Source organism: Copadichromis virginalis, linkage group LG1 (genome assembly GCF_057382275.1).
Source record: "Copadichromis virginalis isolate Kocher_CV1m ecotype Utaka linkage group LG1, C_Virginalis_male_GT1.1, whole genome shotgun sequence".
Lineage (NCBI taxonomy): Eukaryota > Metazoa > Chordata > Actinopteri > Cichliformes > Cichlidae > Copadichromis > Copadichromis virginalis.
In genome coordinates, this window is record NC_140618.1 from 41,073,450 (window position 1) to 41,094,852 (window position 21,403).

Below are 21,403 nucleotides of genomic sequence, written 5' to 3' on the forward strand. Positions count from 1 at the left end.
TCTCTATCTGAATATCTGGTGTGCTGTCTGAATGGCTATCCCACAAAATGACCAATAATGAATTTGAATCTGAACAAATTAATGAAGCTAATGATCTTGTGTGTCTTTAATCCACTAAAAACAGCTAAAAGGTACTGCAACCATTCCTCATCACTGGCCCAAGTAGAAGATCTCTCCTTGAGGAACAATTTAACCCAGCGCTGTTGTCATTTTAATTTCTATTGTGAAACTGTTATTAATATAAAATGACAAACTTCACACTACAGTCACAACAGTCCAAGTAACCCGCTAATCACATAAAAACTGTAAATTTGAAGCTGCAAGCAGCAAGTGATGTAATTTTATTGAAACACTTATTGTTTCATTACATTTTTTAATGATCAAATATACTTTCATTTTGCATTGGTTGACCATCACACCACATTAGCCAGTGTTTATTTCTAAAAAGGGTTTTTAAAAATCGCTGTTGGGATGTTAACAAATTTTAACAAAGGTGCAAAAAACAATCGAAGAAATTTCAACCCTCACCTCAGCAGGATGATTATATCAGGCTACAGTATAACAGAAGGAAGCTACAGTGCAGCATGTGTAACACTGTTGATAAATGCTTCAAATGGTTTGTAAGACTGAAGACATAACAACAAAAGTAAATCATTTATCTTTATTTAAGCAATAGCAAACTTTATCAAAGAGTACAAAACTTCAGTCGATCTACTGTTATGAAAATATGCTTACATATTCTGGAGGACATAAAAATTACATTTCTACCACTAGAAAAACCCGGAAGATTCTTCATTAATAATCAGTTCAACATTCAGACAGGGGAGAATGATGCACATACCCCCCATACAAAAGACAAGTATTAGAGAATAGTAATAGGCATTAGTGAGAGCTGCTCTAAGTGCGTTTCTGTGCAATATACAGTACATTAATGAAATGATATTACTAATGATAAAAAAAACCCTGTAAAGTAAAAATATTCCTTTATTTGCTTTATCAATGTTAAGAGTCTGAACAGATCCTTACCTACACCGTACATCTTCACCTTCACCAGTGACAAACACCATGAAGGCGGTGATTAAAGTATAATTTCTCTAATAGCAACTTGTCAGCAAAAACTTCCCAATGAAAAGGAGAGAAAAAAGCTTCTGAGGTTCACAAATGATTAGAAATGCTTTTAGGCATTAACAGAAGTGCTTATTTGTAGCTGTATATATTTAACCTATATTTATATATTATATATTTAACCTCTTAGGACCTGGCGTCCACATATGTGGTCATCACATTTTGGGTTGTCTAGACCAAAATACTAAATTTTGCTCTACAAGGGCCTGATATCCACTCACGAGGACGTCATCCTCCCACTGTTCTATCGAAATTTAAAACGGATGTCCTCATATGTGGATCAGGTAAAAAAAGAAATCAGGTAATTCTTTGTTTTTACATTCATCAGGTCCCAATGAACCCAAATAGCAAAGAGAAATTAAAAATGCTGCCATGAAAGAGTTCGGGTCTTAGGAGGCTAAAGCATTGATTCATCGATACTTTGTTAGTCCTCACAGCTCAGGTGAACAGAACCTTCAAAGACCTGCTGTGTACCAACACTTCTCCTGGATTTGAAACATTGATCCGTCTAGAAGAGCTCACAACATAAGAGATGACTAAAGCCAGATGCTATGCTTCCAGTTTTTTTTTTTACATAAATCCCTTTGGATAGCAAGAAAATTACCTTAAGAAACATTAAAGGTGTTAAGGCACACAGACAAATCTGTGCGTAGCAAGAGTTCACACACAAATCCATGATTTATCAATATTTTCGTACCTGAATTTGTTTGCACTGTAGAAACAAATGAAGAAGTACCATGTGTACAAACAAACACAAATGGCTGCCGAAGGACATTTAATGAAATGAATACTACTATAACTAAAGCTACTATTAATAGTATTAAGAATTGTTATCATTATTATTGTTATTATTATTGTTGTTGTTGCTTTCATGTAATATTAACAGTTTTACAAAACACAACATGCTCAGTTACAATTAAATAAAAAAGTAAATCGTATGCAAAGAAAACAAAATACTAAATTGAAACATTTTTAATTGCAACATATTCCAGTATTTCTTTGATCTTTTTTTGTCTTTTATCAGTTTATCCTCCCTAAAATTATCTTATTGTTCATTTTAAAAAAAAAGACTTCTATCACTTGCGGTCTAATTTTTTTGTTCGTTCATACAGTCAGTTTTGTCATGTGGAGCCGACAGACTTTCCAGCTGCTTATACTCTGTCGGGTCTTTTTACATCAGTTTCAAACTTTTTTTACTTGAGTCACAGTGAGTGTGTCTCTGCCTTAGCGGTGCAGGCTGCTGTCTCATGACATTACTGCATTTTCCACTTCACCTCCAGGTAAACTAATTTATTTATACAGGGAAATGGAGGAGTGGCTGTATGTTTTATGCATATTGCACACGGCAAGCATGAGCGTGCTGATTTAGAGTCTGATTGACTACCAAAAGTAAATCATTTATCAAACACGTGCAAGAACAAAATCAGCCAGTGCATTTGTTGCATAGGGTAAGGCTGTTCCCACGCACATATTAGTAATGAGGGCCATTATTTTGTATCTACAAAAGAAAACACAGTAGTAAAAAAAATACAGTAACACATTACTTTCCGCTGCAGAAAAACATCCATTAGAAATAATTCCACAAAAAGTTCCAAGTGCAGCAAAACCATCGACAATAACACAGTTTTGTCCATCAGACTATTCCAGCCATTCATTCAAACCCTCTTTAATACTGTTGCACACCACAGCGCATTTAAAAAGCATAACGCTCAAAAACCTTAAAAGCACTTTGAGGTGACTGTTGTTGTGATTTTCTATATACAGTACTGTGCAAAAGTGTTAGGCAGGTGTGAAAAACTGTTATAAAGAACGTTTTCAGAAATATAAATGCTTGTTTATTGAACCCAAATGTATTCTGCAGCAGGACAACAACCCCAAACACGCAGCCACAGTCATTAAGAACAAGTACTGGAAGTGATGCTCTGGCCCCCACAGAGCCCTGATCCCAGCATCATTGAGTGTGTCTGGGATTACATGAAGAGACAGAAGGATGTGAGGAAGCCTGCATCCACAGATCTGTGGTTAACAACCGACCAGCCGAGTTCCTTCAAAAACTCTGCAAGTGTACCTAGAAGAATTGATGCTGTTTTGAAGGCAAAGGGTGGTCACACCAAATACTGACTAGATTTAGATTTCTCTTTTGTTCCTTCACTTCATTTTGTTGATTGGTGAAAATAAATGATAAACACTTCCATTTTTCAAAGCATTCTTTGTTTATAGCATTTTTTCCTCACCTGCCTAAAACCTTTGCACAGTACTGTAAATAAAGTTGAACTGAATTGAATCCAGTACAGTGTCCAGGTCAGGCCTGCACACCATGATCATACAGAGTGAATAAGCTCATCATAAACGACCATCTGTGATGATACAGAATACCACTGGCCCTTCACTTTTAGGCAAATTGTATTTAGTGGGGTCTTTTTACATTTTCCATGATGTGACTGCACTATCACTGTCTAGGTAAAGGGTTTATCAGTTGGTCAATTTCAGTCAGTGTGTGACGTTCACCAACTCTTCCTTTTGCTTCCGTTTGTTGCAAATTTCAGTTTCTTGACCTCCCTGAGGACGTGGTCTGCCTTCTTCAGCTTCTCCATGGCCTCAGCCAGCAAATCCCCCGGTACATCCTCCTCTTCACTTCCATGGTCCTGGGACACTTTGCGCAAGAGCTTGCTTGTCTTTTCCATCTCTAGAGCCACTTCAGTCTCAAGTTTAATGACATCATCACTAGAACCCCCAGCACTCACAGCTCCACCTCTGCTAGACTCTTTCATCTGATTACAGACATCAGATTCAGACAGCAAATTTCCAATTGAGGCTGACCTGCCCTTGGCTGAGGGCTTGAGAGGAGGGATGGGTTTTATGTTCTTAGAGCTAACCTGAGGCACTGTTGTGACCTGTGCTGGTCTTAAAATAACAGATACCTGAATGCTGTCCTCACTAGCATCCACCACATCCAAAGCAGAATGGCTTCCCCTGAGTGCAGCTGTCGCAGCTACCAATGTGTCTTGACTTCCAGAGCCTTCACTCTCATCATCTGAGTGCTGACCACTGTCTACAGATTTCTCATCTTGCTTTTTTTTCTCCCCGGACAAGTGATAAAGCAGTGGACTCAGGGTAAGGGTCTCAGTGGTTGAGTCATTCAAAGAGGGGACTTCACTCTCGGCCAGTGCGTCTTTTGAATCGACAGAATTGAGTGAGGCAGTATTGTCGGGTCCCTCTTTAGGATTACTCTTAGCCGAGGTGCTCTCTATCCGCTGTATGTCAGGCTCGGCACATTCATCAGGCTTTTTGTTGAATTTTGGATGGGAACTTGGACTCTTTCTCAGTGACTCTGTGGGTATTTGTTCCCCACAGTCAGATACCATCTTTGTGTTGCTGCTAACTGTTTCTTCTGTGCAGTGACTCTCGTGTTTATCATCTTTCACATCAGGTGACGTTTCTTTAGCAATCAGCTGCACTGCCTCATCTGTTTCCACGGCTGTTTCTATAGTCTCCTTCCTACTTTCATCTTCCTTCTCATTATCCTCATTACTAATCCCTTCAACCTGCTGGTCTGTCTCAGAGCCAGAATGGGAGGGCTTCTTCTCCTTGGATGGAGGCATAGGAGGGTGAGAGTGTGGCTTGGACTGTAAAGCATCAACATTACTCACAGAGCTGGGTTTACTGGGAGGCATTGGTGGTGGAGCTGCCTTTTTACTGGCATCAGAACTTGTTTCAGAAATCTTCTCATGTTTTGCCTCTTCTGTAGTTTCTTCAACAGGTGAAGTAGAGGGTTTTGCTTCTTTCAATGGGGGCATTGGTACCTTCAAATAATATAGCAATTATAGCAAGGCCATGATATCCAAACACAAAGACATGCACAAATGTTACAACATTTCACAATTACAATTTTTAGAAAAATTTGACATACCTTTTTCTCTGAACCATCATTCTTTTGAGGTTCATCTTCATGTGCTGTGCTGGGTTTAGCCTCCTTGATAGGCGGCATTGGAGGTTTGATGACCTTTTTTTGGGGACTGACGTCTGGATCTGGCTGAGCTTCCTCCTCGGTAATTGACACCAACTGTTTCTCTTTGGAGGTCTCACTGCCATCAACATTGGCATAATGTGCTCCATTAGGCATTACGGCATCTTCAAGATCAAGATCCAAGCGCAGGATTCCATCAGATGACACATCAGCTACCTAGAAGAAAAATATACGATTAAATGACACAGAGCACACGGACAGGAAAGAACTGAGTAGAGTTCACCTAAGGGTGAAGCTCAGGAAATTTAAGGAACCTACGGGAACAAGATCAAGGCCAAACTAGAATACCAAGGATTTGTGGAGTAGTGCAAATTAAATCAGTAGGTTCAAGGTGAGAGACAAGCAGTGGGCAAATAAGCTAAAAGTTTCCTTATGATAATCTGTTTACAAGCCTCTGCTGCCTCCTCCATCACACACCCTTGCCTTCACAGACCATCACTACCCTCACTGGGTTTGCTATTCTCCTTTCACCCCATGTGAACTCTGTGAATTAGACTCCACCCCCTTATCTGATAAACAGTCCCTGCTTGATCGTGATAGCTGACACAGCGGTATTCTAGGGACCTGTACTGCTAGCCAACACGTTTAGAACCTGAGTGTCAAACAGGAGAATATACCAGTGTTTCAGATAACATTCACCTCATGGAGGAAGCTGTACTGCAGAATGTTGCTCAATTTGAGAACTATTTGCCGTATCGTACGATATCATCCACATACATAAACTAAGATTTACAAATGTGTACAGTGATTTGTGTCTAACTTTAATCATTTTGGGGGCAGATTTCAGCACTCTTTGTTGTGCCTTCTTGTCAGAATGGTCTCCACTACACAATAATAAACAGAAGTCAGCACAGCTGCACCAAAACCATGCTGCGTCAACCTCATTATTAAAACAAAACAAACAAACAAACAAAAACAGCTGTTGATGAGATATGCAGACCAACACTGTGAGTTGATGATGCAATCATCTTCATGATGCAGAGACCTTACTTTCATGTAGAATAGAATAGAAAAAAGTAGAAAAGCCCACAAACAAACAACAACTGAATGCTGCAGTAAAGGCCTGCAGAGCATTAAAAAGGAGGAAACCAGCATCTGGTGATGTCCACGAGTTTAAGACTTCAGGCTGTCATTGCCAGCAAAGGGTTTTCAGCCAAGTATGAGAAATGAACATTTTATTTTCAGTTAGCTAATTTTTCCAATTACCTTTGAGCCCCTGAAATGAATAGGTTGTCTTAAAAATGCTTTAGTTCTTCACATTTTGATGCAATCTTTTTGTTTAACCTGCTGAGTTAAAGTTGGAAGTCTGAACTTCAATTGTATTTCTTTCACTTAAAATTCATTGTGGTAAAAAATGTCTTAGCCTTTTTAATTATTATTGTAATGAGGGCATAAATCAGAGGCAAGCTTTAGGAAAAGCAGTACACTAATTATTTTTTGACTCAGTCTTGTAGACATCCAGAGTTTCAGGAAACAAATTCATCAATACGTCATCAATGCCAGTCAAGTAACAAAATTGTAGGCCAACAAACTGACCTTATTTATTTATTTTCACTTTTTTAGTTCACAGATCGAGATTCAACCCAGAACCAGGAAATGGAGAGGATTATGGGTTATGGGCCTGGATCCGTTTATAGTGGCTTATTTTGTTCTGGGATGATCTGTTAAAAAACGTCATCCTTCCAAAACTGTCCTGAAATATGTCAAATCTAGATGATCAGTTTACAAACAGCTCTATAAAAGCCAAGGCACTTGTGACATATTTGCCTTTTTCTGAGGAAACCTTACATTCAAAAAACTTTTTTTTAGTTAAATGTGAAACAGCAACTATCAGTGAAGACTGACATCAGATCAAATCATCAATACTCACACTGGGAACATTAAAGTTTTTCTGATCTCAAACATTTAATTTAATAATGGCAGAAACAATTGAATTCTTTATTATTGGAATTATAGAAAAAATGAAATGTTCATAAATAAGTGCAGAAAAACCTTTTATTGAATAAATCTGAGCAGAGGGTGGATCCACCTCTTGTCTGTTGCTCTCACAGGTCCATCAGCAAACTGTCTAATCTGTTCCTTCACACCTTTTCTCTTATATACATTATGTACATTTTGAATAAATACATTCAAAATGAATGTAAAATTAGGATTCAGCTTCATCTAATGAAAGTTCAAGCTGGCTGCATGATGATCGTGGATATAATAAAATGATACGTATTATGTCAGACTCATTCTGTCTGTGATGATGACAAAGTTGCCCAAGCTGATTAAAATGACTCTTTTTATATCGTGGTAAGCACTGAAACTTGTTCATATTCCTTAGATCACATGACCTTAAAACTCACTTTTTGTTTACATGTTGCCATGGTGAATGATAATCACACCTAACTCATGCTTAACATCCTCGGAGCTAATTGAACTTGCTCTGATTGGCTGTTTTGGAACAGGAAACTCGGTGTTTTGCCAATGTCAGAGTTAATTAACTCAGAACATGCTTACAGAAACAGGAGCCTGCTTTTCTACCCCACCATGTAAGCCTCAGTAATTTCCATCCACTATCTGCGCTTCCTGTGATATGCAATGCAACCTGCCAGTTCTTCAGTGACATTCGGTAGAGTCATTTCCTTTCTTGCATAAGTACTGTGCCTTGTTGGAGTCGCTCCTTTTTAGGTACTAAATTATTATCAGAGGGTGATACGTTGCTCTTACTCTCAGACATGGCTGGGCTTGTGTTATTGTTGCACAAGCAATGACATTGTGACAATATAAGTAAAATTGATATTGTGAAAAATTTATAACAATATTATCACAGGCATTATTATATGGCACAGCTGCAGTCAAAGCCCCTTACTACCATAAATGGTCAATATGATATCAAATTTAAATAATATAAATCTATCTAAAACCACAGTGACTCACTATTCTAACTCACTGCGGTTGGCAGCTTATTTTTAATGTACTGGGCCCAAACAAATAGCCTTTCTATTAGAATATAGCATCCAGTGGCATACAGCATGGACATTTTTGATTTTAAATAACAGGTAAATCCTGGCGTTACTAATCACATTCATTCTGGCTCTGCATCTTAACACAACACAACCTTAGTAATGTAGTTACGTTGATTAGTTACGATGTGGGTTTCATGTCAGTTAATACAAATCAATCAAAGACCCAGGTAACCACGGAAGCAAAGTTTGTATTAAGAGCAAATTAAAACAAAAGACACGTTACAACAATACTACAAGCACTATTTCAATTTGACACGCACCTCTTTCATGTGTATCCTGGTCGGTGGACGCCGGTTGCGGTTCCCTTTGGGTCTTGTTCGAGTAACGTGCTCTAAGTTGCTGCTTTGATCAATCTTCACCTGTGAAAATAAGAAATAATTTGAGTTTTAAAACTACATGCTTATTAAAACCGAGACAAAGACAAGATTTAAGATAAATTTATGGCTCTATCGCATGTTTACCTCATCAAAAATTTTATTCTTTGCTCGATTAATGCCATCACTGAGGGCTTTAATCCAAGCCTCCTTGTCCTCCACTGTCTGAGCCTGGAATTTAACATCATGGACCTGTGAATGAATGAAGCAGACAATAGTCAACTCAAACTAAGGTAGATAATCGAACAGAAGATCTGCGACACAATAACAGGAGTATTGACAGTTTTTTCTTCTATTTTTAAAAACTGTGCTCATTATTGTGTTTTTTTTAAGAATAAGAAATAATCTATTTAGGCCACAGGCCCTTACGTAGGAATTCTGGTTGTGCTTACTGACCATGAACCGATTTTATGTGGTACATGGCGCTCAAAAATCTGTCAAAAAATGTTTTAGTACGACTTTGCTAAGCTACGAAGCCGCACTGCTTGATGGATTGTTGGAGCATTACGTCAGGAGCCTCACGGAGGCATCTGGGTCCAAAACTCCGTCAGCTTCTGTCTAAAAACTGAATTCTTTCATCTTTAATAAAATGATCAGCGTTGCTGCTTTACCAGGTGTAACTATTAAGTTTAACATCCAGGCATCCATGAAAACAGAATTTATTAAATTTAATGGAGTTAGAAGTTAGCAGGGAGTTAGCTCGCTAGTTTCCACCTAAGCATGATATAGCACGTTCTGACTGAGAGATTTCTGAAAAAAATCAAACGTACAGCTCTGCTATCACTTCCAACATAAATGAAGACAGAAAACTAAACAGCAGTGACGTTTGTAGGGTTACTGAAGTTGGGCTAGCTGGTATATAATGATGTGCTACGTGACCGCTAGCGACACAGCTATGTTAGCATAACATAAACACAGTGAAGCTGGAGGACGAACACTAACTTTTTTTCCACTCGATAAAAGTTAACGTGAGGGATTCTGGTGGTCAGGGACAAATGCAATCGCATGGCAGGATGCTGTAAACGGACCAAACTTCAGTCAGGAGAACAACTGAGATAATCCATCCACAATACGAGGTTAGTCATTAATATACTGCAACAACATGGGAATAGAGCAGCTGCCAGAGAATTCAACATTAATGAATCAATGGTACAGAAGTGGAGGAAGCAAGAAGAATGACTGAGTAAAGTTTGACTTATCAATTTATCTGTTTCGCTTAATGCGCCTTATAATCCGGTGCGCCTTGTCATCCGAAAAATACGGTAGGTTTAATAAACATGTGCAGATCAGGAAAAGAACTCTAACTTCTCTAACTCCCAAAGGTTTTATTAGAAAATAGGAAATTTCCTGTAGGGAGTATGACTGTTGATGCTCGTCCTGTGACACTATGTCTGAGAACTGTGAAACACCAAAAACTACCTGCAGCCTCAACTGTCATTCCTCTCGTCTGCCGGCTACCTTGATTTTCAGCCACTTATCACATTTGCCAGCGTCTAAGCAGTCCTTGATATCATTTTCCTGTCATATTCCTTCATCATTTATCAAATCAGCCTTTGGAGAACTGGATGCAGCTTCCACCATATCATTCTGAGCCATTTGTGACAGCACTGGTAACCGTGACCCGCTGTTCATTCGCATCACTGGCTGCAGGCTATCCGGTCATTCAGTCTGACGTCACTAGCCGTGTCTGGGTCTAAACTCCGCTGCAGGTCCATATATCAAACGATCACTATGGCATTACTGAGAGTTGAAAAACTGTCTGAAGTCTTTCATCTTTAATAAAATGATCAGCGTTCTGCTCTACCAGGTGTAACAATTGAGTTTAACATCCAGGCATCCATGAAAACGGAATTTATGACATTTAACGGAGTTAGAAGTTAGCAGGGAGTTAGCTCGCTAGCTTCTATCTAAATACAATATAGCATGTCCTGACTGCGGGGTTTTGGAAACAAATTAAAACGTACAGCTCTGTTATCACTTCCAGCATAAATGAAGACAGAAAACTAAACAGCAGTGACGTTTGTAGGGTTACTGAAGTTGGGCTAGCTGGTATATAATGATGTGCTACGTGACCGCTAGCGACACAGCTATGTTAGCATAATATAAACAAGCTAACTTTTTTTCCACTGATAAAAGTTAATGTGAGTGTTCTCGGTGGTCAGGAACAAATGTAATCGCATGGCAGGATGCTGTAAAAGGACCAAACTTCAGCCAGGAGAACAACTGAGATAATCCATCCACAATACGAGGTTAGTCGTTCATATACTGCTGCATGGGCTGGGCTGTAGCTACATCCTAAGGTTTTAAAAACTGAGCTTAAATAAATGATTAGTGGTAATAAAAGCCGAGGGAGGTCAACAGTGATCACTGACTGTTTTAGGAGCTTTTTGAGATTAAATAGAAGAAAATACAAAACATTAAACATGTTAACAACACAAAAGCCATATTAAACGCAGACTACTTTAGACCCAGAAGTAGGATTCGTCACGTCATCACTGAACAACCGGATTGCTCACCAGCATCACTGCAACCAGCACCACTAATCTGAGCCTGCTGCTTACCTGCACCACGATCTACAACGTGTTCTTTGTGCAGGCAGGACACATGTTTGTGACAGGGACAGAAAGAGATAGAGAGACAGACTCTTCTCTCACCTTATTTGTGGACTTTGCCGATCGTATGAGTATAAGTCTTTGCTTCTTCGTGAAGGGGCTCTTTAATTCATGACATTTGTCATAGTTTTCCAGGTCAAGCCTCTCCAAGCAGTTCTGTAGGTCCTGCAACACAAATGACTGATATTTGAAAATTTGTGTGTATAATTTAAGGATAAAGCCAACATCATTTTAGCTTATTATCTTATCAACAAGCAAGAGAGAAATTAGACCATCTACTTGATTATCTGATGTTAAATAAAAGTTAACAGCTGCAAGACTACAAGAATTAAATGGCAATATTGATATAAGTTCATATTCTCACACCCGATGTATTGAAACTTTATATACCTCATTTTCATACACCACAATCTCTGTCTTCTCCACCTGGATGTAGCGGTCTTTATAGCTTGCCAGCAGTCTGCCATAGCCCTTCTTCAACCAGCCAGCCTTACTCAGGAACTTAGGCTCTTTCTGGAGGGCTGGGTCCTCTTTTGCACCCTGTATTGATACAGAGGAAGGAAGTCACACTCAGTACACACCAGCATACTTGCAGGATGCAGACAATTATATTCACTTTCATTTTATCACTGCTCTAAATGACGGTCGTACAATATACCTGTACAGGAAAAGAACAGAGGTGTTGATTCTCTTCTGCACATTTTCACCAACGTGGAATCCAAATTTATGAGCAACTAAAGTGATTTATTAGCATGAGCACATATTAAAGGTTATATCAAGTAGTGTTACTGTCATTTGTCACCCACAGCCCACAGAAACTGTCAAGATACTGAAGCCTGGATGTGTCAATGTGATAAAAGTGCTGTTTTTCCTGGAGTTTTGTAGAGTCCTCATTTTCCTCTGCGTCGTCGATTCTGTCACTAGTTAGTAAACATAAACTAATATGTCTATCAGCTGCAACCAACCAATCACATGGCGTCACGTTCAATGACAGAAGATGGCTCTAAACATGTTTTTAAAACTTTATGTACTTATTTCTTAAATCCAACTTTTACATCTATGTCGGTTTTTGAGAGCAGGGCTCTCCTCATATATCAGCACCTATGTGGTGACATCGTCTGAGTGGCAACAACTACCATCCAGGAGAATACTGCGGCAGCTTTCTGGATGGGCTCCTACAAGTGACGTCACAAAGGACACTCCAGTCATTATTAGAGGCACAAGAGTCGTCAAACAACAGTGTGCAGTGCACCGAATTTGGATTATTCCAGGCAACTGAGTCATACCACTGAGGATATCACCCTCACCAAGGAGGTTTTGTTTTTGGTAGCATTTGTATGTCATTCTGAATGTTAACAGGATCGCTTTGACCTCTCCTGATAATAATGTTATATAGAGCTATATAAAAAATGTGTTTGTATGGACATTTGGGAAATGACACTGGAAAATGGGAATCTAAATATCACATTATAGTTTGCATCCAATATCATATTTGACCTCTGACCTCACTTTTACATTTCACATCTGCCTTTCTCTCAAGTTGATACAGATGTATAACAGATTGTGAGAGCAGCTGAGAAGATCATTGGAGCCTCTCTTCCCCCCACCACAGACACCTGGAGCACCCGCTGCATCCACAAAACCTCACTGTCAGACTGCGAAACAGTTTCTTTCCCAAGCCGTCAGACTCCTGAACACTCGGTGACTGGACTGACACACACACACCTTTATACACAAAGTGACTTTTTGCACAATGCTCAGTCTTTTGCACATTTCTATTGCACTGCTGTGCCTGCACTGTCTTGTGTCTGTATCATTCTGTTCTGTTGGCTGTTGCACTGTCTTTGTTTTGGTTTTTTGCAACTTTTGCACATTGCACTTTGCGTGTTGTTTGTCTGTTATATGTCATTTGTAGCACCAAGCTCTTGGAGGAATGTTGTCTCGTTTCACTGTGTACTGGACAGTTCTTAAGAACAAACCTTTGGTTTCAAGTGAGACTGCTTGCAGACGTGCAGACCTTTAACATCTGCTGTCAGGTGTCTTCCTATACAGACTGCTGAGACAATACTAGCGCTAAAAACTGTGTAATCTCCAGTGTGAGGAAGAAACTATGGGTCATTATGTGATATTTAAGTCAAAGTCAGACTCAACTTAGACATAGATTGGTTGAGTTGTAGATAAGTAGATGGCTGATTTGACCACAGACTGTGGTGAAATTAGCAACTACTGCAAACTCAAAAATAAAACCTGCTGGTGTATGTAAGGTGAAATACCTCAACGCTGCTGTCACTTTGCTGTTAACTTCCTCTGTGCATGGTTTTTTCTGGCTTTAAAAACCTGTGTGCTGTTGCTCATGCTTTGGGTATTACACAGCAACACGGCACAGAATTCAGTGGATCAGCTGTGGTCTGGCACACCGTGCAGCTTTCTAAGTCGGAAATGATATCCAACCTATCCATTCCTATTCAATCCCATGTTGAAAATGCCAATATTTTTGAATGTGGAGCCTTGTGATAAATCTGATCCTAGTTTTTAAGCCAATTTTTAAGGTGCTTCTGAATGTAGAGTGCAGGTAGATGACATTCAATGTTTAAACTTTGAGCAATAATGTTTAACCCTCCTGCCATCCTTTAAAAAACTCACACCCATCACCCTAGGGACCATTCTCAGCCACGCCATAAAAAGACCATATATCCATATCTTATTCCACTTTAAATTAGCCAACCTTGTAAAACTACTTCTCCCTGAAATATTCATGTAAAGTTTTAATTATATTTTCGTTGTTTTAACCCTTCAAATCCCAGTGTTATTACATGAGCGCCCTGTGTTATAAGCCCCAAAAACCAAAAAACGAAACTAAATATTTCCACAAAAAACCAGTTGAAGTAATATGTGATTGTCATTATAAGTAGGCCTTTAGATGGACCAAAGATTGGCACCAACATACATTTTGACCTGCCATTATTTTTTTTGCATTTTTTTTGCAATTTAAAAATTAAAACTTCAAGGCCCTGAGTCTTCATTGACATCCAAGAAAAGAAGAAAAAATAAAATCATATGATGATAATTTGGGGTTGAAAAATAGCGTTTATAATGGAAGTCAATGGGCAGAAAATGGTCCCCAGGGTGATGGGTGTGGGGATTTCTGCTGCTCAGCCATTTTAGGCTGATTTAAGGAATTCACACTGGAATATTAACATTGACAGGTAAAAACTATCCTGTGGCAAGTTTGGTTATATTCCACTGAACACAGTGGAAATGGCAGCCATTTAACACATAGCAGTGGCACAAAAAGGTCCCAAGAAGGCAGGAAGGTTAAATACTGCTGAGCAACATTTTGTTCATGGAAATGTTTGGTCAGTTTAAACCGTGATCCTCTTCCAACTGCAAATAATCTAAGATTTCTTATTATGGGTTAGGCTAAGTGGGAGCACTCTTAAGCACTTTTACTGTAACTCAGAGTATCTCTTATCTTAGTGAAGAGCACCGCAGCAGCAAATGAAGGGTAAAAGGGCAAAACTGAAAAGCTAGCTTTCAAAATAAAGTGATAGCACAACTAGAATAGTCATTGGTGCTCCTGGATGGAATTACTGTGTAGGGCTGATCAAACCCTTGGAACACAGAAAGGTTTCCATTACTCAAGCCTGAGCCGACTGCTGCAGCTCTGCACTATGATATCAGATGGTAAGTTACAAAGTTCCAATTTTGGACTTAGACAGGAAGTCAGACGCGAAACAATGTTTTACCTAAAACTGCCCACACATGCTTGTGATCTATTACCTCTCCTATCTGTGGTGTTGTGGTTGCTGCAAAAATGGATCAACACCTACCTACCATCGCTCTGTTAAAAAAACATGCAGGGATAAATTATAGTACAGTTACAAAGTGACAAGATACTAAGCAAAGGTATCTCATGCAAGTTGGGTCTTAGAAGAGGATTAGAAAACAGAGTAGGTGCTTTTGTGGAAGTGGTACTTTAAGTTTAGGGTGTATCTGGCATTCATTCCCAGTTTAAGTCTCAGCGCAACTCACACTTTAACCCCCGACAGGCTGGAAGAAGACAGCAGGGTTAAGTGGGGGGGGGGGGTTTTTTGTTTGGGTTTTTTTTTGGAGAGAGGGGGGGGGGGGGGGGTCAGAACATATTGTTAGCAAGTCAATTAGCCAGTCAGTACGAGTACCTACCACATGTCTGAAGTTTAAAAAGGTGCAGCTTCACTGTTTAAGCCTTAGTAGGTTCCACACACAACTGTAGAGTGAATAACACTATCAGTGTTATCAGAAATCAGTGTAGCACTATTATTCAATAAGTCAACTTATTGTATAAAATTGCAGTCCATTCTAGATTTAAACCTAATTTATAGGCCTACATATATATATATATAACATATATATATATGTGTACATATAACACCACAGACCACAGTGGTGTCCTAAAATTTTGATAGCAACTGACCTAACAAAAATTTCCACTTTGTGGTCCTTACTCTTTAGTCAGTGTTTGCAAAGCAGCATCTCTCTTTATTTCTAGTGAAAACTGAGTCAACTTTCTATGGTAAAGAGCCACAAAACTCTGCAGAACAGCTGATATTCTGTAGGCCAAAGAAGTAAAAGATGATGGGGACAACACCTTTTTTAGAACACTCTTGCAGCCGTGACACATAGCACATTAACACCCACAGTCTTGTGTTTATAATAAAGTGTCATGCTATATTAGTGCACACAGTTCTTCATTATGAATTCCCAAATGTAAATAGTAAAAAAAAAAATGTACTGCTTCTCATTAGCATTACAAATGTATTTTTCATATTGAATACAGGGGATGAAAACTACTGTAATGCACTCTGGACTCACTGTTCTCCAAACAAAGATTAGCGCAACCAAAAGCACCAGTCCAACACCTCCTGTTATAGCATTTATCTGCCAGTACACTGGCTGTGTTTATGACTGTTAATGACTTACATATCATTGAGACTCATAGTTATGAATCGGGCCTCTTTTTTGTATGCATCAGTGTCGGCTAGCTGCCACTCGTAGTATTAAATATTCCTTACATTTTATTACAATTAAACTTACACAATATGAGATCCTTGATGTCCTGGTATGTTTTGTGCTGGTGTTTTAAAAGAGGTTTATGCCCTTCTTGATATGGAAACAGCATATTGTCCATTGCTTACTATGAAAGGTGGACCCAAAGTATGATGGTGTGCAGACATTCATCCATTGTAGGGAAGAAAGCTTGACTGTGATGATGAGAGAGAGCTGTTTTCTGCCCGACAACAATGTGAGTTTCTTTTCTTTTCTCTGACGAGGTCAGAGAGGAATGGAGAGTGTAGATGACTCAGAGCCAAGGCGATTGGTCATCACAGAAGGGCTGTGACGCTTTCTGGGTGCAAGTTTAAGAAAATAGGTGAGCAGGGAAGTGCAAATTAAAAATACAGAAACACAGTCACATGGTGGGACTCTCCAGGCATAAACATGCCCATGTACTCGTTTCAGTTCTGCTTTACATGCAGATCACAGAGTGACCCGCTGATGAGCTAGAGACAACCTTTAGTGAAGCTAGCCCACACAGTGAAAATGTAGGACTCAAATCTTACTGATCTCTGACACATTCTTAAATCTTCCAGCAGTTCTACTTCAGGCAGTTTCTATGGCGTCTTCCTCAGTGAACCCGAGCCAAGCTGGATGTGACGATCGCCACAGAGTCACACTGATGTTTTCAAATGCATTAACTGATTTCACCATCAGCACTGCAAATTCCAGACTGAACAGATTGCAAAAGAGAGGCTGCTGCTTTAATCGTGACACTGTAGACTGAAGGTAGAGAGCAGCTAACAAACAGCATACTTTTGATGAATCCCACTCAAAGGGCGTGGCACCACATGCATTAAGTGTGCACAACAAGTTCCTTACATACAGTAGTTGACATAGTATGTGTCTTTCTGACTTCCCTATTCTGGTAAACTGGCTTCCTCAAAATGCCCAAATGTAACTGAGGTATGCAGGTCATATATAGAATACTGTGACTTGGGTAACTGTGATGTTTTTGAATGAAAAGCGTCAAGTTTTCAGCAGATGACCAGACTATCTGATCCTGAGACTGCGGCCGCAGGTTGTCATAAATCATAACGTACTAAGATAAGAGAGGCCCTCACTAACCCAGCCTTAAAACTCAGAGAACAACTGCCGAACGTACACTTCAGCTACTTTCTTCCGTTTGATTCTATTCTGCCTTTTTATCCTGTTTGTGTAGCCGTGCGAGGCTCGGCATGTCCTGCTGCTGTCCTGCCAGAACCAACCAGGCAGCCAGTGATGAACCGCTAATCGCGTTTACCAGAGTTTCTCTCTGAAAGGCTCCACATTTTCTCTCTGCGCTCTTTCATTAACGCGGTCAGTTTGTGGGTGGAATTAGCCGCCCTGCCCTGGCTGTGGTCCTTCCACCCTGACTCTGTGCTGGAAGGAGCAGATTCCGTGGATCGGTGACGTGGAGACAGGTGAACAGGTGTTTCCAGCCCCAGAACGTTTTCACTGCAGTTGACTGAAGCAGGCAAGCCCGTCTGCTGGAAACGTCACCTAACAACTTGTTGCTTCGCATGACTCTCCCATGAAAAGTGCTCCAGCTTCACACTGCCAGCACTCTTTGGGCCTCAGAAGCTGATCGCGCCTTTGCAAAGTACATTATTCTAACGTCACGGGGTGCTTTGATTCAACGCTTCTGTCAAAAGTGGTGAAACTGTCACAAAACAAAAGCACAACAAGGGCAGGCAGCACACGCAGTAAGACTCAAGGGACTACTCACATCTTCCATGATAAAGACTGGGCTCCGTTATGTGGCTGCTGACTAGCCCAGAATCACTCGACGTCGCCCTTTCTCACCAAAAACGCTTGAGTTGTCGCCTGCGGGCCGGCAGCTGACACATTTCCAGCGCACACGTTAATGAGCAAAAATAAGGAAATAGTCAGTTTATGACAAGGAGGGTCGGCCCGTTTTCCTTTTTTTCTGACAGAAAAAGTTCGAAGAAAAAAAAAGTAGTTTCCGGTTAAAGTCCCTTTACACTCTTGAACTGAAAAATCTGCAAGGAGGAGCAACGCGAGCAGTGTGTGCGCGTGCAGCAGCCACGCATCCTCGCAGCACGCTTGCGTTAAAGTGGACATCTGCGTCTGCGGCCCCGCGTCTGCGTCTGCAGCGGACCAACAAGACCCGCAGCTGCAGCTCCAGCATCCTTTGACAAGCAGACTCACAGCTCGGCCATCACTCCGTGGATGAAACCGCAGGAAACTTTTCCACTGCTTGGCAGACAGCGGGAGGGGGAGGGGTTTGTTGTTTGTTTGTTTACTTTCTTTTCAAAGTCGTTGTACATAATAACTAACATCACAGTGCTGTGACCTAGCATGTTCGCTATAGTCACTACTTCATTCACTCAGCACTTCCTGGTAGGTGTGGCTGTTCCTGTTGGTTTGTGAGGTTATGTTTGAAATCTGTAGCACGCATCTTTCTAATCCGCAATCGAAGTGGTCGCACAAATTCTGAAATAGAATGAAAATAGACGGCGTATCACCCCAACAAAATATAAAGAAAGCAAAGGATTTAGTCATTTATTTAGTTATATTTATTTTAAAAGACATTTTAAGAGTTTTCAGGGAGCAATACCTCAAATGAGGCCAGTGTGGTAAAAAAAAAAGTTTTGATGCCAGCTACATCCTTGGAAAAGGTGTGTAATTCCAAAGACAGGGAAAAGAAAAGTCAGTCAATCATAGTGAATTGGCAACAGGTCAGTAAAAAGAACTGGTATAAAAATGCATATGAGTCACTCTGATAGAAATGTGTTAGCCCTGCAACAGACTGTTGAGACCTGCACAGCGTGTACACTTCCTCTTGCCCCATGGTAGCTGGGAAAGGCTGATAAGGATAAGTGAAAGAGAGTGGATATATTTTTATTTCTTCTAGAGTGTGGGGCGAGAGAAGAAGATTGGCAACGAGCTCTACAAGGCAACCCTAACCATGTTTAAAGAGTCTGGCAATCCCACAGGTAGAAGAAGAGGAAGCTCCAGAAACAGCATAATGTGAGCTAAAGACTGCCACAACAAGGACAACACTAGAGCAGGGCGATATGGCCAAAAATATTTATCACGATATATATTTGAAAATTTGCGATAACGATATAACCGACGATATAATTGATGCGAGACAAAATACAACTCCACAACATTACTAGCGCAAAAAGACAACCTTCCATTTATTTTCACTTAAACAAGAAGCTGGTTTTTGAAAGAAATCTCCGTCCCGGGTCATCCGTGGATCGGGTTTCCTCCGAGGCGTGGGCACCTATAAGCAGAGTTTTGTCTTTATCCTATAAGATTCAAAATTATTCAAAGTAACACTCAGGTATGCCGTTCAGCAGGTTAGTTACGACGTCGGGAGTAGCTTGGGAGAACAAGGAAACACAGACTGCTTCAGGTTGCTTTCCCAAAATCAACTCAAAGGTTTATTCATCAGACAACAGTTTATATAGAGGAAAAAGGTTCGTGTGTCAGCAGATTCTCAGTTCAAACCGGTACAGACCAAATAAGGAAGCGTCTTCCTGCCCTCTGAGCAAAGAAGTATCCTTTGTATAGTTTATCAGTTCAGCTACAATTTATGATCATCCCAGCGAAATACACTCCTAGACATAGAATACAGAGCTCTTTCATTAGTGAATTCTGAAACAAACCACCTGGCCTTTAACAAGCCTTTTCTAGGAGATAAAGAAGGGAGGATGGGAATAAGGAAGTGATCTCTGTGGTGTTTTCAACCTTGAGGTACCATCCTGTGATTCTTACACATTAATTCTTGGGTCACAGAGAAAGAGAAAAACAACTAGTAAATGGGCCTTATTGAGTAAGTTTTCCTGTATAATATCACTACAAAACAATATCCTGTAAATGCTACCATGGTATCAAAATATCACAACAGTTTTTATGTACATTAAAGCTTTATAAAAATGTAACAGTGCAAATGCAAATTCCTTGCTGAAAGTTTAACCAAAAGGCATTTCCAGTAGAAATGGGCTGACATATCCTGAGCATAACCATGTATAATATCCACTGAAGTTAAAAAGAGGTGCTTTGCAACATTAAACTGCAGTGTGCAGTACGCATTTTTCGGACCATAAGGTGCACGGGATTATAAGGCACATTAAGCGAAACAAAGCAGTCAGATAAATCAAACTTTATTAAACTCATTCTTCTTGCTTCCTCCACTTCTGTACCATTGATTCATTAATGTTGAATTCTCTGGTAGCTGCTCTATTCCCATGTTGTTGCAGTATATTAATGACTAACCTCGTATTGTGGATGGATTATCTCAGTTGTTCTCCTGACTGAAGTTTGGTCCGTTTACAGCATCCTGCCATGCGATTGCATTTGTCTCTAACCATGAAGAACCTTCACGTTAACTTTTATAAGTGGAAAAGTGTTAGTGTTCGTCCTCCAGCTTCACTGTTTATGTTATGCTAACATAGCTGTGTCGCTAGCGATCACGTAGCACATCATTATTTACCAGCTAGCCCAACTTCAGTAACCCTACAAACGTCACTGCTGTTTAGTTTCCTGTCTTCATTTATGTTGGAAGTGATAGCAGAGCTGTACGTTTGAATTTTTTCAGAAATCTCTCAGTCAGAACATGCTATATCATGCTTAGGTAACTAGCGAAACTAGCGAGCTAACTTCCGCTAGCTTCCTGCTAACTTCTAACTCCGTTAAATGTAATAAATTCTGTTTTCATGGATGCCTGGAAATTAAACTTCATAGTTACACCTGGTAAAGCAGCAATGCTGATCGTTTTATTAAAGATGAAAGAATTTAGACAGTTTTTAACTCTCAGAGATGCTGCAGTGTTGTTTGACCTGAAGTCAAATATACGGAGTTTGGGAACCAGATTACTCCCAGATTTAAGAGCATCTTAGTCCGACAAATATGACAATAACAACGGCCGCTTGCATGTTCTGCAAAAAAATGTGTTTTATTGTGTATCTGACGGACAAACACCAAACCAGTTCCACATCACGGAAGTTGCACCATTTTTACAAACCAATTCTGGTTCCTCAACAATCGGCCATGTGCGTATGAAAACAAAGGCACTGCGCATGCGCGTTTTACTCCCATTCTATCGCGATATTTCATTTTCCTATCATTGCCTAACATTATACCGGTATTACCGTGAACGGTATAATATGGCCCAGCCCTAGACAACACTGCTGATGATGCTCATGGCCA

At 40.0% G+C, this 21,403-nt stretch overlaps 1 protein-coding gene across 1 annotated transcript; it reads right to left on the bottom strand.

Moving 5' to 3' along the window:
* Positions 1 to 647: 647 nt before the first annotated feature.
* Positions 648 to 18,382, bottom strand: plekho2 (pleckstrin homology domain containing O2). Its single transcript, XM_085463319.1, has 7 exons — positions 17,949 to 18,382; positions 11,540 to 11,689; positions 11,192 to 11,314; positions 8,625 to 8,729; positions 8,424 to 8,522; positions 5,036 to 5,308; positions 648 to 4,928 (listed from the first exon to the last, which is right to left on the bottom strand). Exons 1-7 carry the CDS (start codon positions 17,955 to 17,957, stop codon positions 3,630 to 3,632), a joined length of 2,058 nt encoding a protein of 685 aa, XP_085319445.1. The 5' UTR covers positions 17,958 to 18,382; the 3' UTR covers positions 648 to 3,629.
* Between the last annotated feature and the right edge of the window lie 3,021 nt (positions 18,383 to 21,403).

Excerpts from the sequence above, each read along its gene's own strand:
- plekho2 (XM_085463319.1), bottom strand. Across the intron at positions 8,730-11,191 it reads CGGCAAAGTCCACAAATAAG|GTCCATGATGTTAAATTCCA; the intron begins GTGAGAGAAGAG and ends ATTCATTCACAG. Across the intron at positions 8,523-8,624 it reads AGAATAAAATTTTTGATGAG|GTGAAGATTGATCAAAGCAG; the intron begins GTAAACATGCGA and ends TTATTTTCACAG.